Consider the following 20194-nt stretch of genomic DNA (forward strand, 5'->3'; position numbering starts at 1 on the left):
AAACCAAGCCGAAGCCTGACTAAAGAACCCAGTCAGTTCCCGCCCCCATCTCACTGCAGGAGATACTTGCATAGGATACAGTCTCCTGACTCTATTTCCTCTCTCCCTCTGCTCCCCTCCCATCCCTTCTCATCCTGGTCCATCATCATTCTCTCCCCCTAGTTACCTGCTCTCACCTCCCAGGAGCTGAGATTACAGAGGTGTGCCACCATGCCGGGCTTTCATTTTTCCTAAAACGCTATCGGCTACACCTGACTGATTCACCTGACTAATTTCTTGACCCCTCTGGGTGCTTCATTGTTCAGAGGTGAGGGAACAAAGGGGCCTGAGGAGGTGACCAGGGACCGTAGGAGAGTGGAGAGCTGGTGTCCTAGACGCTGAATGAAGACGTTGTTGCATGGCCTCTCCCTGAGGACCAGGGCCTAGCCATGGGCAAGTCCATCCACGGTGGCACCTCCCAGAGAACCCAGTTCCCCCCTGTCTCCCTGGGGCGCCTTCTCATTGCCAGGGACAGGCCTGAAGTCATGCTTTCTGATTTCCCACATCAGCTGTGCTCTTCATGCTTATAGTGTGGGCGCTGCTCAGCTTCATCACCTGCCCCTACTGAGGTCCCTAGCTTCCTGTGACTCCAGGGTGGAATGAGGAAAAGACACGCGAGCACACACACACACACACACGCACACACACACACACACACACACACACACACACACACAGAGAGAGAGGGAAGGAGAAAGAGAGAAAGCTTGGGCTGGTGAACTGAGCTCTGTGATGGAGAAGCCACAGCACCCTGTAAGGACAGCATGTGTATTAGATATAGTTGAACAGAGAGGTGGTTATTGCATACAGTTGAACAAGGAGATGGGGTTATCGCATACAGATGAGGCAGAGTTATTGCATCCAGCAAAACATGGAGGCAGCTTTGGCTACCCTCGGGAGGAGCAGGCTCTGTACGGGAGCAGTCTTGAGGCTGTAAATATCCCAGAGGAGAAAGCTTTGGTGGACATTTTCTGCACTCACGGTGAACATCTGCACATGGACCGGAGGAAGGCTTGGCCATCCATCCCTCAGCCTCTCCTGGGGTTGGGGTTGCACTTTTCCCATGGGTCTGAGACTAGGGGTCCTTGACATGGCCAGCTCGTGTCAACATTAAGTCAAGAACTCCACACGTCCAGGGCTTCCTCCCCTCCCCACACGGCCCCTTCCTTCCCTGTCCTGTCTCATGGCTTCCCTTCGCTACTTCCTCCCACCGTTCCTCATGGTCCCATAAATCAGCCAGGTTATAGATCGGGTCTGTTTTGTGATCCAAACCTTCCTGTGACTTCCTGTTTCACTGAGTAAAAGCCACAATGTCTTACCACAGCACAACCACCTCTCCATCCTGCCGTCCCACCGCCTCACCTGGTGGCCCTTGCCTGCTGGATTCCTGCCATCACGTCATGCTCATTCACCATGCATACACAGAAGTCCCCTGCATGGCCTGCCTCAGGGCCTCGGTCTCCTGGTGTACAACAGACGCAGGCCATTCCTCCCTGCCCCCCACCCCCCCACACACCCCCCGCTTGTGGGCAGGTCACCTCATAGACTTCTGTGACTTTCTCTAAGAAATAGCACTCGGGCCTGGAGAGATGGCTCCGCGGTTAAGAGCACTGGCTGTCTTCCAGAGGACCTGGGTTCAATTCCAGCACCTACATGGCAGCTCCCACCCCCTTTACCTGCTCTATTTTTTCATAGTACTTACACTCCTTGGCCTAAATATATACTTGTTTATTTTATTCTACTAAAACAGAAAGGCCCACGGTTGGGGCCATATTGTTGTGTCCCCACACAGGCATGTCTGGCACGTGACAGGATTCAGTCTATATATATATATACACGTTTAGTGAATGGTTCCTGCCGACCCTGCATGTTTACCTGTAATGACCCCCTTTTCCTTGGGGAGTGTGGCAGAAAGGAAGACTGTAGATTGACCTGGCGTGGATCTCAGCTCTGCTGCTCACCAGCTGTATGATCCTGTACACTCCCTTCACTTTTTCAAAACTTCATTGTTTTTCTCTGTGTGGGGTTTGTGTTCGTATGTCTTTGCTGTAGGCTTATGTCAGAACTGAATGAGGGCTGGAGATGTAACTCACTTATCAGTGGGCCTGGCGTGTACAGAGCCCTGGGCCCACTCCCTAGCACTTCGTAAGCCAGGCATGGTGGCACCTACCATATCCCATCACTCGGGGCAGAGGCAGGAGGATCCGAAGTTCAAGGTTATTGACCACCTTAACAAGTTCAAAGCCAGCCTTGCTACATGGAACCCCCGTCTCAAAAAACAAGAGGGAGCAGTTGAGCTTTTTAGAGTACAGAATTTCTCATGGAGAACCATTTTTCTAGGCAGTAGGAAGTCCAGACTCAGCATTTTGTGGCTGCAAGAACAGCTCAGGGCTGTCCTTTAGGATTTGGGAAGTTGTCCCACCATCCTTGGTTCTGCACGTTCCACGGAGGGAGAAAAGAGAACTTTCCAGAACATTCCCAGGACTTCTAGTCCCATGACTACAATGTGGTCACCGGGGCACCACCAACTTTAAGGGGCAGGGAGAGAGTACAGGGAAACTCATCTGAAATTCAGGCTGTGGGGTCAGAGACATGGCTCAGCAGGCCAAGGCGGTTGCTGCCCACTCTGACAATCGCAGTTCCAGCCCTGTGTGGGAGCCACGGGGTGAAAGGAGAGAGCTGACCCCTGCTCTGTGGTACATGTGCCCTCCCTCCCTTAAAAAAATAATTGTAGTCATTTTTCAGATGTTAAAGATCAGGTTCTGCTTAGCAAGAATGATAGTAGAATGCATGTTGGACCGGAACCGAGCAGCGCAGCTCCAGGGCCTGGCCCCTGGACGACACTCAGTTGCTGCTACTCTTGTTTACTTTGCGGGGGAGGGAGGGGGAGGGAGCTCTGAGTGAGCCAGGCAAGTGTTCTCCCCAGAACTACACCCCTTGCTGTTTCTTTGTTTTGTTTTTGAGACAGGGTTTCTTTGTAGGGCCCTGGCTGTCCTGGAACTCGCTCTGTAGCCCAGGCTGGCCTCAAGCTCAGAGATCCGCCTGCCTCTGCCTCCTGAGTGCTGGGATTAAAGGTGTGCACCACCACCGCCCCAAACCATAATTTTTAAAAAGTAAATTAAAAGCTAGGAGGTGGTAGCACAGGCCTTTAATCCCAGTGGGAGGCAGAGGCAGGCGGATCTCTGAGCTTGAGGCCAGCCTGGGCTACAGAGCGAGTTCCAGGACAGCCAGGGCTACACAGAGAAACCCTGTCTCGAACTCCAACCCGCCAAAATATATATGGTTTTGGGTATCCCAGGCTGGCCTCAAGCTTGCTAGGTAGTCAAGGATGGCTCTGGTCCTCCACCTCCTGTGTGTTGAGATTACAGACATAAACTATCATATCTAGTTTATGCCACTCTACCAACTGAACTATATCCCTAGCCCAGTTTACTTATTTCTTGAGTCAGAATCTTGCTTTGGAAATCAGTCTGGCTGCCAATTAAACAATTTTTCTGTCTCAACATCCCAAGTTCTAGGATTAGATGAATGTGGTATGACATCTAGACTCTGATTATTTCTGTTGTGGTTATTTCTTTTCTTTTTCTTTTTTTCCTCTCTCTCTCTCTCTCTCTCTCTCTCTCTCTCTCTCTCTCTCTCTCTTTCTCTCTCTCTCTCTCTCTCTCTCTCTTTCTCTCTCTCTCTCTGTGGGAGGGGGTATGAGTGTGCATGGACACCTATGCGCTCATGCATTTGGAGGCCAGAAGTCTTTGGTGTCTTCCTCAATCATTCTTCACCTTATTTCATTTTTATTTAATGGTTAGATTTTTATTTGTGTGTATGGTTGTTTTGCTTACAGTGTATCTGTATACCACATACTATATCTGTGTTTGATGCCTGTGGAGACCAGAAGAGGATCTCAGATTCCCCTGGAACTGGAATCACAGATGTTAATCTTGTGGGTGCTGGGTGTCAAACCTGGGTCACCTGGAAGAGTAGCAATGCTCCTAAGCTCTGAGCCATCTTATTTTGTAATACAGAGTCCCTTACTGAACTGGGAGCTCACGGATGTGGCTAGTCTGGCTGCCAGTGAGCTCTGGAGACCTCCCTTCCCCACCTTCCCGGTGTGGTATACTGGACAGAAGCCACCACGCCTGGCTCCGGGTTTGGTGAAATTGTGTTTGCTATGTGTGTGCAGTGCACGTGAAGGTGCGCATGTGCACTGGCAAGTGTGTGCAGGTCAGAAGACAGCTTTGTGCAGTTGGAGCTCGCCCACCTTCATGTGGGTTCTGGGGGTGGACGTCGGGTTGCTAGGCTTCCATGGGAAGCTGTTCCCTGCTGAGCCAGCCTGGTGTTGGTACATGAGCATCAGTGATTCCTGTGGTGTGGAGCCTCACAAACCCCGGGAGACAGAGGCAGTTCTTTCTTTCTCTTCTTTTTCTTTCTTTCTCTTATGGTTTTGGTTTTTCGGGACAGGGTTTATCTGTGTAACAACTCTGGCTGTCCAGGAACTCACTCTGTAGACCAGGCTGGCCTCCAACTCAGAGATCCACCTGCCTCTGCCTCCTGAGTACTGGGATTAAAGGCGTGCACCTGTTCCATTTCTCACAAATAAGGTACAAAGGCAGAAGCCATTCAGTGATTCATTTCAGAAACATAAGGCATGCCATTGGGCCAGGCAGCACTCAGCATCGCGGTCTTCCTCCAAGCATTGCCCGGTGGAGCCACGGTCGGGCCTGGCAGGTTGAGCTTGTGTGGAGTGCAGCTGGGTTGGAGAAAACAGAAGGGCAGAACCAAGCATGGCTGTGTGAGGGCACCGGAGCCTACCTCAGATCCTCTGGCACAGCCCCGGGGACTGTTGTAACAGTGGTCATTTCTTCTGTCTCTCTTGCTTATGTTTGGTTAAGACATTACACATGATTCCTGGCTGGGTGTAGAACCGCGGCGTGCATACCAACAGTTCGTACATGGATCTGTGGGGAGGACAGCAGCAGCAGCAGCAGCACCACCACCCACCAGTAACCAGCACCAGCACCAGCACCACCACCACCACCACCACCACCCCCACCACCACCACCACCACCACCACCAACACACCACCACCCACCACACCACCACCAACCCACCACCACCACCACCACCACCACGCAGCAGCAGCAGCAGCAGCAGCAAGTCCAGTCCTGTCCCCAGGCCCGTTAGCCAAATGGCAAGTGGAGACTGGAGTCAAAACCAACTGCCTTCATCTGCTCAATATCAAACCGAATGAAACTGTAACCTGTACGTGTTTCGATGAAGCAGCAAAACCAAGGGCATCTAGGACAGCAGGTCTATCACACCCTGTTTCAAAAAACCAGAAACAAACAAAAACCAACGTAACAAGCAAAAAGGCCATCCATCAACTTGAATAGTGTGTAAGATTTTAATAACTATTTTCGCATTGCTGCAAGTGAAACTCAGTCAGGGCTTAGTGCATGCTAGGCCAGGGGTCCAACACTTCTGTTTTGTTTTTGTTAAGAGAGTATCTTGTAGCCCAGGCTAGCTAAAAAAATTGCTTTATAGGGAGGATGACCTTGAATTCCTGAGCTGCCTGCCTTCACCTCTCAAGTGCAGGAATTGTAAGTATACATCGCCATACCTGGACCCCATGACCCCCACCAGCCCCCTCCAGTGTTGAGATCAATCATACATAGTAGGCAATGAGCCTGTAGTTTGCTTTTATTTTATTTTGGGGGATGGGTTTCAGTATGTTGTCTGGGCTGGTCTTGAACAGCTAGACTCAAGTGATCCCCTGTCTCTACCTCCCCAGGGTTCGGACTACAGGCTTGTGCCACTACCATGCCTGATGAGCCCATATTTTCCATGAAATTATCAGTCTGGGACAGGGCTGCCATCAGGCATTCACAGTGAACAGATATAACCACTGAGGCACTATGTGAGTGGCCCACGGATGGCAGACCCCCAGAGCTGCTGAAGAACACCTCTGAACTGCCTGACACAGGGCTGGGAGCATGTTGGTAATCAGGACACCCCACAGAGCCAGGGTTGCTGTAGCAACCGGATGCTGCCTTGAGGGAGGAATTTTAAAATACATCGGCTAAAATAATTTTGTGTGTTTTTTTTTTAAACACCATTCTGTCATTTCCCAGTGTTCCTGCTCTGCTGAGGTGGGTCATGTTAGGATGCCTGTTTCTCTGCCTGAGGCTCTTGGCAGTTTCTGGGCCTTGGAGGTGGGAAGATGTCACAGAGTGTGAACTGCTAGGAAGTTGACTGAGGTTTGACAGCATTGGCTTCCAGGTTCCTTCAGCTCTTACTTCCAAAGCCTGTGCCATTTTCTCTTTGGAGGATAGGAGTCTGGCTTGACCCTCTCCCATCTCCCCCCACTCTGACTCCCAACCCTTCCTACATAGCCACAGAGTTCCTTGGGCCCTCTTGTTGGAGGGGAGGGCACATCCCTTCTCCTTTGCTCCTGCTTCTTCATTTACTAAACCAGCAAATGCTGCTGGGCTCCTACCAACAGGTTGTACAGCTAGTCAGTAGATAGACAGGAGCCTCATTAGCCAGCTAGCAAATCAAGCTCGATATTAAATTGCGTATTGAGCCTATATTTGTTGTAGAAGCGTCTGATTTAGAGGAACTTTGTGCCAAGCCCGTGTTTGTGTGCTTACATCCAGTTGTGACAGGCCTACGTGTGATGGCTGGTTTTGGTTGTCAACTTGACTACATCTGGAATTAACTCCAACCCAACCAGCTGGGTACACCTGTGAGGGATTTTTTCTTAAATCATTTGAGGTGGGAAGACCCACCTTTAATCTGGGCCACACCTTCTCGTGGCAGCCTGTAAGGGACATGGAAGAAGGGAGCGTTTGCTCTTGGCCTGCTTGCTCTCACTCGCAAGTCCATTCCTTCACTGGCATTAGAGCCTGCTTCTTTGGGAGTTGGGCATACATTGAAGACCTGCTGAGACACCCAGCCTTGTGGACTAAGCAGCTACTGGATTCTTGGGCCTTCCATTGGTAGACAGCCATTGTTGGACTAGCTGGACCGCAGCCTGTAAGCCACTCTAGTAAATCCCATGAGTGTGTGTTCATTCTACCAGTTCTGGTCCTGTAGAAGACCCTGACTAACACACTATGCATGTCAAGTTAGTGGAGGCCCTATGTGTGAGCCCCAAATCAACCTGATTGATGACAAGAAGAAACTAGGGTGATGAATAGGCCCCTGCAAAGTTAGCAGAGAATACAAACCCAGTAAAATGGTTGGTTACAGTTTTGCAGTGGTTACAGATTATGATGAAGAATCTCAGGCCAACGATGTCATTGAAGAATACTTCAGACGCAAGAAATGAACAAATCAAGAATGGGTTCATTTTAAGAGAAGAAAGGAAGGGCAGAGCCTGGAGGCTCCAGGAGAGTCCCTGGTATTGAGTTCACATCGTTTTTTTTTTTTTTTAAGATTTATTTATTTACTATGTATACAATGCTGTGTCTGCATGGCCAGAGGAGGGCGCCAGATCTCATTACAGATGGTTGTGAGCCACCATGTGGTTGCTGGGAATTGAACTCAGAACCTCGGGAAGAACAGCCAGTGCTCTTAACCTCTGAGCCATCTCTCCAGCCCTTGAATTCACATCGTAAAGCCCCAAACCTAATGTCTGATGTTTGTGGGCCATGGCCTCAGCTATGGACACACTTGCTTAGGAAGAGTGCAGCTTGCATGCACCTGCTGACTTCCTCTTACAACTTTTCCATTCAGTCCCCAGCCTGTTGTTTGGTGCCATCTGAATTTGAGGCACGCCCCTCACTCTCGGTCACTGCCCGACATGTCAGTCCTCTCTGGAGATGCCACCACAGCCATATCTAGAGATCCTAAGTAGCTCTAATTCCAGTAAAGTTGACAGCTAAGACCAACCATCATCACACTTGGCTTCTGTGATGGTTCCTGTTGTCAGCTTGACAAGATGCAGAACCAGCCATCAGGTGCTCATGAGCTAACCCTCTGGGCACGTCTGGAAGGGGTTTTCTTGATCAGATTATTTACAATTGGAGGACCCACCCTAAATGTGGGCAGTACCTGTCAGTGGCAGCACAAATGGAAGGAAGTCTAAGGGGAGCTCTTGCTTTTGACTGCCCGCCTTTGTGGCTCCACGGAGAGTTTCATTGATGCGACTGTTGCTGCTGCCGCCATCCTTCACCAGTAACGGAACCAATCCTCTCCCATTCAGTGTGAACTGAAGACCAAGTCAGCTCCAGACTGACTGCTGAGGAGGCATCCAGCTTCATGGATGGAGCAGATAGGTTCTCAGCCTCTCCAGTTTGAAGACATTCATTTTTGGACTACCCAGACTGTACCATGCAAGCCAATCCAACTAATCTCCTTTTAATATGTATTTATTCTATTGATTCTGGTCCTCCAGAGAACTGTAGCTAATCAGCTTGTACATGGTAGAGGCAGGATTTGAACCTAGGTGATCTGCCTTTAGGATATACTCACTGTGATAAGATACCCCAACAAAAGCAATTTACAGGAAAAGGATTTATTTTGCCTCACAGTTTGAAGTTACAGTCCATCATGGTAGGGAAGTCACAGTATCAGGAGCTTGAGGCATCTGGTCACACTGCAACCTCAGTCAGGACAGAGGACAAAGAATGCTTGAGCTCAACCCACACTCTTTTTTATACAGCCCAGGGTACCAGCCCAGGGACTGATGCCACCCAAAGTGGGTGGGTGTCTTAGCTGCTTTTCTCTTGCTGTGACAAAACACCATGACCAAGGTAACTTATAAAAGAAAGTGTTCAGCAGGGTGGTGGTGGCGCACGCCTTTAATCCCAGCACTTGGGAGGCAGAGGCAAGCAGATCTCTGAGTTTGAGGGCGGCCTGGTCTATGCCCAGAGCTACATAGATAAATCCTGTCTCAAACAAACAAACAAAAAGTGTTTAATTGGGCCTATGGTTTCAGAGAGTTAGAGTCCAAATGGTATAGCAAAAGCATGGCAGAGGGTCATTGAAGAGCTCACACCTTAACCCACAAGCAGGAAGCAGGAAGGGCACACTGGAAATGGTTCAAGTCCTTTGAAACCTCAAAGACGCATCCTCCAATAAGCCACACCTCCCAATTCTTCCCAAACAGTTCCAGTGATGGAAAAGTTGTTCTCATGCTTTTCTTTAATTTCATAAGTGAATTTTCCTTAATTATTAAAACCTTTTCTTTCAGTTTTTCGAGACAGGGTTTGTGTAACAGCCTTAGCTGTCCTGAAACTCACTTTGTAGATCAGGCTGGCCTTGAACTCACAGAGATCCGCCTGCCTCTGCCTCCCAAATGCTAATGGCATGTGCCACTATACCCAGCACAACTTTTTTTTTTTTTTGGGTTTTTTCGAGACAGGGTTTCTCTGTGTAGCTTTGCGCCTTTCCTGGAGCTCACTTGGTAGCCCAGGCTGGCCTCGAACTCACAGAGATCCACCTGGCTCTGCCTCCCGAGTGCTGGGATTAAACCAGCACAACTTTTAAAACATTTAAAATAGCTGCTTTACTGTGTTAACTGGTATTTGGGCTTCCTCAGAACCAGTTTCCATCGACTGCTTTCTTCCAGTGTAGAGAAAGTACTTCCCTGGTGATTTTGTTTTTTCATGCCTCATATTCTCTGTTGAGAACGAGACAGTTCGGGTCTGGGGTTGTGGCTCAGTTGGCAGAGCGATTGCCTTGGATGTGTGAAGCGTCAACAACTCCCAGCACCACATAAACCAGGCAGGGTAGCACGTGATTTTAATCCCAACAGTAAGAAGGCAGAGGCAGGAGGATCAGAAGCTGAAGATCATCTTTGGCCATATATCAAGTCTGAGGCAAAGCTAAGTAACATGAGACTACATGTCTCCAGAAAAAAGCGCATGTGGTGGTGGTGGTGGTAGACCTGGACATTTTAACTATAATATGGAAATACTGAAATGTAATATGAAATGTGAATGTTTTCCTACCCAAGATTTGTTGTTATTGCTGATTTTGTTTTTGCCTATGATAGTTAATTTGCACTATCAACTTGACTGAATTTGGAACCACCTAGGAGACATGCTTGTGAGTGTGTCTATGAGGGTGTTTCCAAAGGTTAACTTGGGGAAAAGAGCCCTGCTCTGAATGTGGGCAGCACCATCGCGTGGACTGAAGCCCAGGACTGAACAAAAGCAGGAAGTCAGATGAGACCCAGCATTCAACGCCTTCTGCTCTCTGGCTGCAGACATGACAGGCTGTATCACTTTCCTGATACCATGCCTTCTCCACCGTGGTGAACTGTATCCCTTCGAACAGTGAACCAAAATTAACCCATCTTAAATTGATTCATTAGGTATTTAATCACAGCACTCAGGAGGCAGAGGCAGGATTTAGTCTACCATCCACACCTCTCAGTGCTTGGGAGCTTGCCTGCTTTCTCCTAAGAGGCAATCTGTGGAACCTCAGCATCTGGCTCGGGCTGACGCACGGGGACACTGTCCCTGTGGGTGGCAGCATCACCATGAGGCCTCCACTGGGCAGCTCAGGACACACCCCGGACTCTGGAACAGCTCCGCGTTTGGGGAGAAGCAGCGTCTGTTCTCTGAGAGCGCTGGGTAGTTCTGAGGCTTCAAGTCCTGTGAGCTGAGTCTTCACGGGCTGGGTTCCCGCTTCGGTCTCACTCTCCTGCCAGGTTTGCTCTTGCTGAGCGCAGTGGATGCTGATTGTGACTGAGAACCAGTGAACTCCACTTGTCTTTCCTCATCTCATGTTCACACGAGGGACCTCTGGGGGCTCCACACATGCTCTGACAGCTCCCTTTGAACCTGGCCTTTATTCTTGCTCTCAAGGTGAGAGGCAGGGATTCCAAGCAGAGAATGAATCAGCTGGGAACCCGGCCCATGGTCAGTGCAAGTGAAGGCTGGCTCGCCCCACTGACCCTTCCTCCACTGCTGAGCTGGACAAGGCCACTTTGTCCTGCTGGTTTGCCTCGTTCCTCAGGGAGGCCAGGAGCCATTGGCTTTGTAGTTCAGAAGCAGGGGATGTTAGGTTGCCAAAAGAACTTTATCCAGTGCCTAGTATGTGAGGAATGCTTAGGGAAATGGCTTTGACTGGCCCCTTCCTCCCATGCCTGTGAGCTGCTGACATCTGGGTTTGTGAGGAGAGTGGGAGCCAGGCTGACAGGCAGGTGTCAAGTTCATCCACCCTGCACTTCTTCGACTAGTAACATGACTTGGATAGCCTGAATTTGCACTCTCCATTCCCAGGTGTTGTGTGGAAGGCGTCCATCAGTGCTTGTAAGGGGCTCTGTGGCTGTTTCTTTCCTTTTCTAGATCCTTCTGAGATGTTTATAGTTAACTCCCCACTCCCACCCCCAAACCCAGTGTGTGTGTAGAGGAGGCTGGGGATTATGCAATCTAAAGAGAAGAGAGACGCCTCCAGTACCCTGGCCACTAACTTACTCCATAGTTATGCTGACTTATCCTGATTATTGGTGTTCTTGTTACTCAGGGTCTAGGGTCTGCAGGAAATCTAGATAAAGAACCTCTTACAGAAATTAACTCTAGGGCTGGAGAGATGGCTCAGCAGTTAAGAGCACTGACTGCTCTTCCAGAGGACCCGGGTTCAATTCTCAGCACCCACATGGCAGCTCACAACTGTCTGTAACTCCAAGATCTGACTCCCTCATATAGACATACAAGCAGGCAAAGTACCAATGCAAATAAAATAAAAATAAATGAATTATTTTTAAAAAAGAAATTAACTCTATGTAGAGGCTGGAGAGGTAGTTCATTAGTTAAGAGTACTGGCTACTTTCCGGAGGACCCAGGTTTGATTCCCAGCATCCAAGTGATGACTCACAACCACCTGTAACTCCCATCCCATGGGATCCAACATTCTCTTCTGACCTCTGCAGGACCCAGGCACACAGGTGGTACACAGAGATCCACGCAGACAAAACACCCCCACACATAAAATAATAATAAAAGAAGAAAGTTCATCCCATTGGATGAGAATACACTTCAAAAGATAGCTAAAATAAAATAATCTGTGAAGGACAGGGTTCACCCTGGTGGGTGGGTCTGTGGCAGGGGCCCACGTGACAGGGAGACTGGTTCTTCAGCACCCGCAGGAGTGTCCCAATGCCTTTCCGTTGTGTGCAGTGACTTTTACATCCAATGGCTTAAGAAGGACACTCGGGCCAGCTCCCACGTTCGCTTTCCCTGGGGAAGATGAGGAGACCGGCTATAATCACTCCCATTAGGAGCTGGCAGTTTCCCAGGCCCCTCTTCTACCTGGCCGACTCAACCCGGACATCTGCTGGGCCTGGCAGGATGTGCGCAAGTGGAGGTTGAATTATTCCCACCCTGCCCCGAGTGAGTGGCCCTGGCACGAGCTGGGACAGCTGACGCTCTCACGCCAAGAGGTTTATGGAGGCCAGATTTAAGAACCAGGGCCTTCGTTTGTTTGTTTGTTTTTGTATATTGAGAGAGTATTTCTCTGTGTAACGGCCCTAGCTGTCCTGGAACTTGCTTAGTCGACCAGGCTAACCTCTAACTCAGAGCTTCGCCTGCCTCTGCCTCCTGAGTGCTGGGGTTAAAGGCATGCGCCAACCGCCGCCCAGCTGAACAAGTGCTCTTAACAGCAGTTTGCTCCCTGGTACTAGCTCAAGGGTCAAGCTTTAAGGGAGAAGACCTGACTGCAGACTCGAGAAGGAACCTGGCACAGATGACAGCCACCACGTATGAGTAAATGCCCCCTGGGAGACAGAGGTGTAGACTGAGTAGTTGAACACCAGCTTCTTTAACCGAGTCTACACTCCAATCCAGCACCAGGCTAAGCTGCTCACACACATGATCTCTCAACACAAAATTTCCTTAAAATAAGTGCTGGTCCCTGTGTATAGATCAGTGTGAAGCTCAGAGGTGAGCTAACTGGCCTCAGCTCCCACAGGCTGTGATAGAGCTGGGGCTGTGGGTGCCCACATTACACTTGCTCTGCCTTCTGGACATTTGGGCATAGGACCTTTCAAGGTAGGTCGTCTGTGCCAGAGTGAGGGACAGGAAGATTGTACAAGTCATAAATTCTGAATTCTATGTGTGCCATGGATTTGTCCAGACCCTCCTCCAAGAAGCTAGAAAAAGCAGGTTTGGCTGACACAGGTTCTTCTTCTCTGAAAATTTTCTTTGCATGGGATGTGGTTGTACATGCCATGAATCCCAGTAGTACTCAGGAGGCAGAGGCGGGAGGATCTTTGTGAGTTCAAGGCCAGCCTGGTCTACAGAGAGTTCCAGGACAGAGAAACACTGTCTTGAAAAAAAAATTTTTCTTTTCGATTTATTTATTTTACTTTCTGTGTATGAGTGTTTTGTTTGCATGTCCGACTGTGTACCACTTGCATGCCTGGTACCAACAGAGGTCAGAAGAGGGCGCCAGATTGCCTAGAACTGGAGTCACAGATGGTGTGAGGTGCCGTGTGTGCTGGGAACTGAATCTGGGTCCTTTGCAAACCGCAGGTGCTCCACTAAGCCATCTCTATAGCTCCAGATTGTTCTGCTCGAGGCAGATTTAAGGGCAAGGCTGTGGCCAACAATATGGTGGTTCCACCCAGGCAGGCAACTGTGGCAGTAGCTTTGAGGCAGTGAAGTCAGGGCAGGGGACATGCAGGCTGCAGGATGGGGAGGGAAGCGTAGGCAAGCTCCTAGCTTGCTCCTGGGCTGGGAGTGGAACCTTCTTGAGCCCCAAATGATATAGTAGTTTTCTTCTCCTCTACCCCTAAAAGCAACACTGCCTCCTGCCTAGCAGGGCTCCTACCTGGGGGTCCAGCCCCTGGGCAGACTCAGCCCATGGAACTGTCCAGGCTGGCCTTGAACTCAGAATGCTCCTGTTTAAGCTTCCTAAGTGGCTTTTGGAGGAGCTGGTCTGATGCGCCAGGCCTAGCTGGAGTCCATTTGTATGTAGACTTCTTTACCTCTAAAGATCCTTTTTCCTCCTTTGCTAAACATAGTTTCTTGTTATTTCACCTCCGGCTTTAACTTTTTTGTTTGTTTTTGTGGCAGGGTCTGGTGTAGCCCAAGATGGCCTCAAACTTGCTATGTCGTTGAAGATGACCTTGAACTCCTCCTGATCCTTCTGCTCTACCTCCTCAGACCTGGAAACACAGATGTGGGCCACCATGTCTAGTTTTATGGGGTTTGGGGTAGGAACCCAGCACTTCATGCATGCTAGGTAAAAATCTTTGAGAATACTAAAGACAAGCCTAGCTAAGTAAGCAGAAGCTGCGCTCCGAACCACCTCCACCCCTGACAGTCTCCAGTACTTCATGCCTTGGCCCTGGCCTTCCCCAGCTCCAGAGCTAGGCAGGTACAGCCTCCTTTCCTAGGCTCTCTTCTCAGCAATTACATTCAGGGATCTTTTCCGTTGACTGGAAATGAAGATCTCACCGGGGAGAGAGGACACAGTGTTGGATGTCTAAATACATAGTATTTGTTTGGGATTGCTCTTTCTGAATAATAGAGTTTGGGTATTCATCTATTTATTCATTTAACTTATTTTGGTGCTGGGAGTGGAACCCAGGACTTAACGCATGCAAGGCAAGATCGAGACACATCATCCGGGTCCCCTTCTGGTTCTTTTTTATTTTTCACTTTTTAATCACTTCCATCGAGTTCTCAGGGCGTTAAGGGGAGGAGATGCAGGGTCGCTGGTGGCGCACAGAGCAGAAAGTTGGCCGGCCCGCGCATCCTCCTATAGGCACTGTGCAGACTAGGGGCAGAAATGAACAAGGTGCTCGGAGGCACGAAAGTGTGGTCTACACTGAGACCAAGGCCACCTGGCAGTTCAGGTAACGGAGCTAGCGACTTAAGGAAACTTAGGTCCTGCCAGTCCCGCCGCGCTCTCAGCTCTACTCCCGCGTCTCGGTTCTCCCTCCTTTCCTTCCTGCTGATCCAGCCAGCCAGGCTTTCTCCTCCTCTGTTCTCGCCTCCTCTCCCCCTTGAATCCAGTCCTGGTTTCCCCGCTGCCAGCTCCTTCTTCTGCCTGCTGGGCTCGCTCCCCGCCTCCGCCCCCGCCTCTCCAGTCCCGGCGGTCCGCTCGGCTCCCCTGCTCCCCTCTCGCAGCCCCCCCAACCCCCCAGCCACCCGCGGCTCCACTCGCCCAGTCCGGCCGCTCCAGTCCGGCTCTCGCTGCCGCCCGGCCCGGGTGCGAGTTCCAGCAGCTGGAGAGGAGGCGGCAAGCGGCTGGCCCCGGTTCCCCACTGCCGCCTCGTCAGCCCGAGGTTGGCGGGGAGAGAGAGCGGCCCAGCAGCCCCGGGAGCCCCTCGGAGGACAATGCACCCGGCGCTGGGCCACCCTCGCGCGCTCTCGTCCGCGCCCGCCTCCTTCCCGCCGCCCCCCGCCGCCGCCGCCCGGCTGCAGCCCCTCTTCCTCCGGGGGGGCTCCTCCCGCGGCCGGAGAGGCTCGGGCGACAGCAGCACCAGCACCAGCACCAGCCGCGGGGGGGGCGGCGGCAGACGCGGCGGGGGCGGCGGCTCCCCGAGCAGCAGCACAGGCGCGGAGCGAGAGGACGACGACGAGAGCATTAGCATCAGCAAGCCACTGGTGCCCGCCGCCGCCGCCGCGCTCCCGGGGCCCCGGTTCAGGGGGCGCCCCCGCCTCCGCCGCCGCGCCCGCCACCGCCTCCTCCACTTCCACGCCCACCTCCTCCTGCAGCATGACCGCCGCGGACTTCGGCGCGGGCGCCGCCACCGGGGCCGTCGGGGGCCCCGGGAGCCGCTCGGCGGCGGGCTCCGGCGGCACCGGGACCGGCGGCGGCGCCTCCTGCTGCTCTTGCTGCTGTTGCTGCTGCGGCCGCCCTGCCCGGCCCGGCCGCAGGGGTCGGCGGCACGGCTGCTCGCCAAGTCCCGGATGCCACTGGGGCTACCAGGCGCTGTCTGTGGTGCTGCTGCTGGCTCAGGGCGGTCTGCTGGACCTATACCTCATCGCCGTCACCGACCTGTACTGGTGCTCTTGGATTGCCACTGACCTGGTGGTGGTGGTGGGCTGGGCCATCTTCTTCGCCAAGAACAGCCGGGGCCGTCGGGGCGGTCCAGCGAGCAGCACGCACAACCACCATCAGCTCCACCACCACTCGGCGCCGCCTCTGCACCTACCGGCTGCGGCGTCCGCGGGGGCCGGGGCCAAGGCTCGCGGGGGCCGAGGAGGCTCGGGCGGCTCGGGGGCCGGGCCGGGGCCGGCCGGGGCGGCAGGCGAGTTCGCCTTTGCGTACCTGGCCTGGCTCATCTACTCCATCGCCTTCACTCCCAAGGTTGTGCTCATCCTGGGCACGTCTATCCTGGACCTCATCGAGCTGCGAGCGCCCTTTGGCACCACGGGCTTCCGCCTCACCATGGCGCTGTCGGTGCCGCTGCTCTACAGCCTGGTGCGTGCCATCAGCGAGGCGGGCGCGCCCCCGGGCTCGGCGGGTCCCCTGCTCCTGCAGCCACAGCAGCATCGCGCCGCGGGCTGCTTCCTGGGCACGTGTCTGGACCTGCTGGATAGCTTCACGCTGGTGGAGCTGATGCTGGACGGCCGCGTGCCGCTTCCCGCGCACCTGCGCTACCTGCTCATCGCCGTCTACTTCCTCACGCTCGCCTCTCCAGTGCTCTGGCTGTACGAGCTGAACACCACCGCAGCAGCTCCGTCCTGGGGCCAGGCCTCCGGGCCCGGAAGCTGCAGCCGCCTTTTGCGCTTGCTGGGAGGCTGCCTGGTGGACGTGCCCTTGCTGGCGCTGCGCAGCCTCCTGGTCGTGAGCTACCAACAGCCGCTCTCCATCTTCATGCTCAAGAACCTCTTTTTCCTTGGCTGCCGTGGCCTGGAGGCCTTGGAGGGCTGCTGGGACCGAGGGAATTGGGTTTCCCCAAGTCGGGCCAGAAGTAGTTATGGTGCTCCTCCCTCGGCCCCACCACCACCGCCACCACCGCCACCTCAGGGAGGCTCCCAGCGGGGCCACTTGGAAAATGAAGGGGGCCCTCATGGCTATGTCAACACCCTAGCTGTGGCTTCTCAGAACTGAAAAAGGTGAAGGGCAAGGCTCTTTGGCCTGAGAGTTTCTGGGCCCCTTGGCTGTGTTGAGAAGAGGTAACTGTTGATAAGGCTAGAGGCCGGTGAATTCTTCTGCACCCCATGGGTAGAGACTACTTGGAGGGAGACCAGCAATATGTTGTGTGGGGAGAGGGTCCGTGCTCACCATGGTCCTTCTCCATAGTCTTGCCTGTCCTGACATACAAGGGACTGGATAAATGTGCCATCTGCTTTTCCTGCCTTCATCCTGCGGGGGAGTGAAGGAAAGGGGGATTCGGGCAGGGGTGGTGGGCTTTGATAGCTGGAGTACGCGCGCGCGCGTGTGCGTATGCGTGTGCGTGTGCGTGTGCGTGTGTGTGTGTGTGTGTGTGTGTGTGTGTGGTCCTTTCTGGGTGTCTGTCCCATGCTCCTTGCAGTGGAAGGAGATCTAGGGAGACCTTGCTGCCACCACACATGCCGCCACCATCCTTTCCTGCCTGAATTTATGACCGGGATCCCCAGGAGTTGCTCAGTTGCTGTACTCCAAGAGAGACGCTCACCCAGGGCCGTCCTCCCTCCTGCTCCTCTGTTGTCAGCCTGGGGAGGAGAAGGTCTCTGCTGTAAGGACCAAACACCCTTTCTTGGGTGAGTGTGTATTTCTACCTCTGTGCTTTCAGCTTTCATTGCATCACACACTGATGCTGCTCGCAAAAACAAAAAACAAACAACAAACAACACTCAGAAGTTGCATTCAGCATGGCCGCTGGATCCCTTTGGGGTTCGGTACCCGATATTACAGGGTCTGTGGAGTATCAGCCATTGGCTTGCTCTCTTTCGGTTCCTCCTTATGCTCCAGAACGCTTACCCTTCCTGTGTTGGTACTGGCTGGGTTGGAACTGGGTTCAGAGCCACTGCTTTAGTGGGTTCGAATGTGTGTGAGGTCAGGCCTCTTAGGGACTCTCGGGGTGCCACCTGCTCCTCTAGAAAGCTCGGCATAGAGCAGAGAGCGTGGCGACCTTTCTTCTCTCGTCTGCTTCAGGTCTCCTCAGGGAGAGGGCATGCTGTGGGAGCCTCCTGGCCAGCCTTCCCCACAGGGCCCTCCTGGCGAGGCTCTCCTTAGGATTGTCCCTCAAGGGAGGTCAGGGTTAGCTACTTTACTCTTGACTAGGGATGTCACTCTTGGAGTCTCTAAGGCAGGATAAGTATGCTGAGGGGAGTCAAAGGTCAGAAGGCATAGGGAGCCAGGCCAGGATATACTCACCCCTACCATGGGATTGTGGGGGGGAAACCTTAAGAATTTTGGTTCCCTTTTCTTCTGTTTTGGGAGTTTTATGTGGTGTAATGAACCTAGACAAGGGGCCAGGAGACATGACCTGCCTGTTACTTTCTGGATTTGAATGTCATGTCATTTTTACTTTCTAGGCCCCAGTCACCTTTCTAGGGTGGTATTCTTTGAGCTTGGAGCCTGAAAGCTCCGGGCTAATGCGGCCATAAGAGACATAAGAGGAGCTATCCAGGCTGTACTTGAGGACAGCCCTGCTTCTGCCCTGCGTCTGGCCTTGGGAGAGCTGAAGGTTTACCTACTAGGTTGGGGGACAGACATTGCAGGGCCCGTTGATGCTGACCTCCTCTAAGGCCCACAGCACAGGGGCAGGCCCAAAGTGCCAAGTCACCGACTACTAATTCAGCAGCCAGGCCCTTTGGCTCTCCTAGGACCTCTGAGAATCAAGGGCCCAAACAGGGCCCCTCTTTCTCAACTGCCTGGGGCTGTGGCGGAGGGTATCTATGGGATGGAAACATGAGCAGCTGAGCTTGGCTGGAGCACTTGTGGGCTGCCCAGCTCTCAGAGTGGGCCACGTGGAGGATGTTTACAGTCCATGCATCCTTTGCTCCTGGTCCGTGCCCTCAGCCAGTGCTGGCTGGCTGCTTTTCACAATACACCTGCCTTTACTGCTTGCCCTGGATGACTCCTCTTCTGACTGGACTCCCAGCCTGAGCTGAAGCCCTGGACAGGGATGGAGCTGCCCCACTGTTCTGTATTGCTTCTCCAGGTTCGCTGTGTGTCTCGCTACCTAATTGGAATGACTGTGAGAAGAAATTATGTCTGAGCCATGGCCGGCTCCGGCTGGCCCCAATCTGCCCCCTTTCTACTGTTTGGATAGCCACCCTTCTACTGTGTGACTGCTGTCTGCTGCTGAGAGACTGCCACTGGATTTAGGATGGAAGGCTGCCATCTCCCAAGTACATCCAGAGACGTGACCACATGGCCACTCGTGACAGAGGCCAGGACTGCTGAGGGCCTGGTTGAGGGCCCAGCACATCTCCAGCGTCCTCTTCAACATGTCTTCTGTGAGTGCTTTGTGCTCAGGGGGCTGGTCCCTTCCTTCTGATGTATTTATTTTGGGTCTTTTCACTAATTCCCCTGTCCCATTTGCACATGACCCTTAAGGCCTCCCCCTCCCCTACCTCTTGCTTTCTAAGGTATCTGTAGATAGAGATCAGACTTGAGATGTCCCCAAGGTGTCATGACCAGAATAGTACACTGTCCTGAGGCTTGTGCCAGAAGAACGGGTCATGGAAAAGAAGCCTGGGCTCAGAATGTAGCCCTGCCTGCCCCTAGCATCTGAACATGGAAGGGGAGGGCCTGTTACCCGAGTTCCAAATGGTACCTGTTTTTAAAAACGAGTTAATTACTGTGCAGTGCTGAGGATTAGACCCAGGGCCTCAAGCATGCTTGACGAACGCTAATCAGCCTCTGAACTGCATCTCCAACACGAAGTCTTGTTCAATCTAAAGACTGTTCGCTCTAAAGACTTGCACCCCACCTTTGAAGTTTTTCTTTGAGAAGGGGGTCTCACTATGTTCCCAGGGTTGTACTAGAGTCTCGTGGCTCAGGTAGCCCTCTCACTTGGGCCTCCCAGGGAAACAGGTATGCACAGCTATGTCTAGGCAAGACTATTCTGTTAAACATGCTGGGAACTGGGCCCTGGTGTGTGGGGCACAGAGCTGGGAATTCGAGCCCAGAAGGAACTGAGAAGCGGCACCTCGCTAGCATTTATCACATTTTTTCCCCTCTTTTTAAAAATAAAACCAGACTCTGTTCTGAAAATAAAAACTTGAGACTTGTGACAAGCTTCCTGTGTGGTTTAAGATCA

The 20194-nt window shown here is 52.5% G+C and overlaps 1 protein-coding gene across 1 annotated transcript; it reads left to right on the top strand.

Annotated features, from left to right (window-relative positions):
* The first annotated feature begins 15070 nt into the window (after window positions 1–15070).
* On the top strand, window positions 15071–20171 carry Tmem121b (transmembrane protein 121B). The gene is given in 2 exon segments (XM_028880447.2): window positions 15071–15610; window positions 15612–20171. Coding segments are annotated over 2 exon segments (1722 nt in total). The 5' UTR covers window positions 15071–15329; the 3' UTR covers window positions 17053–20171.
* Window positions 20172–20194: the final 23 nt, after the last annotated feature.

The sequence above is a fragment of the Peromyscus leucopus genome, chromosome 3 (assembly GCF_004664715.2).
Source record: "Peromyscus leucopus breed LL Stock chromosome 3, UCI_PerLeu_2.1, whole genome shotgun sequence".
Classification (NCBI taxonomy): Eukaryota; Metazoa; Chordata; class Mammalia; order Rodentia; family Cricetidae; genus Peromyscus; species Peromyscus leucopus.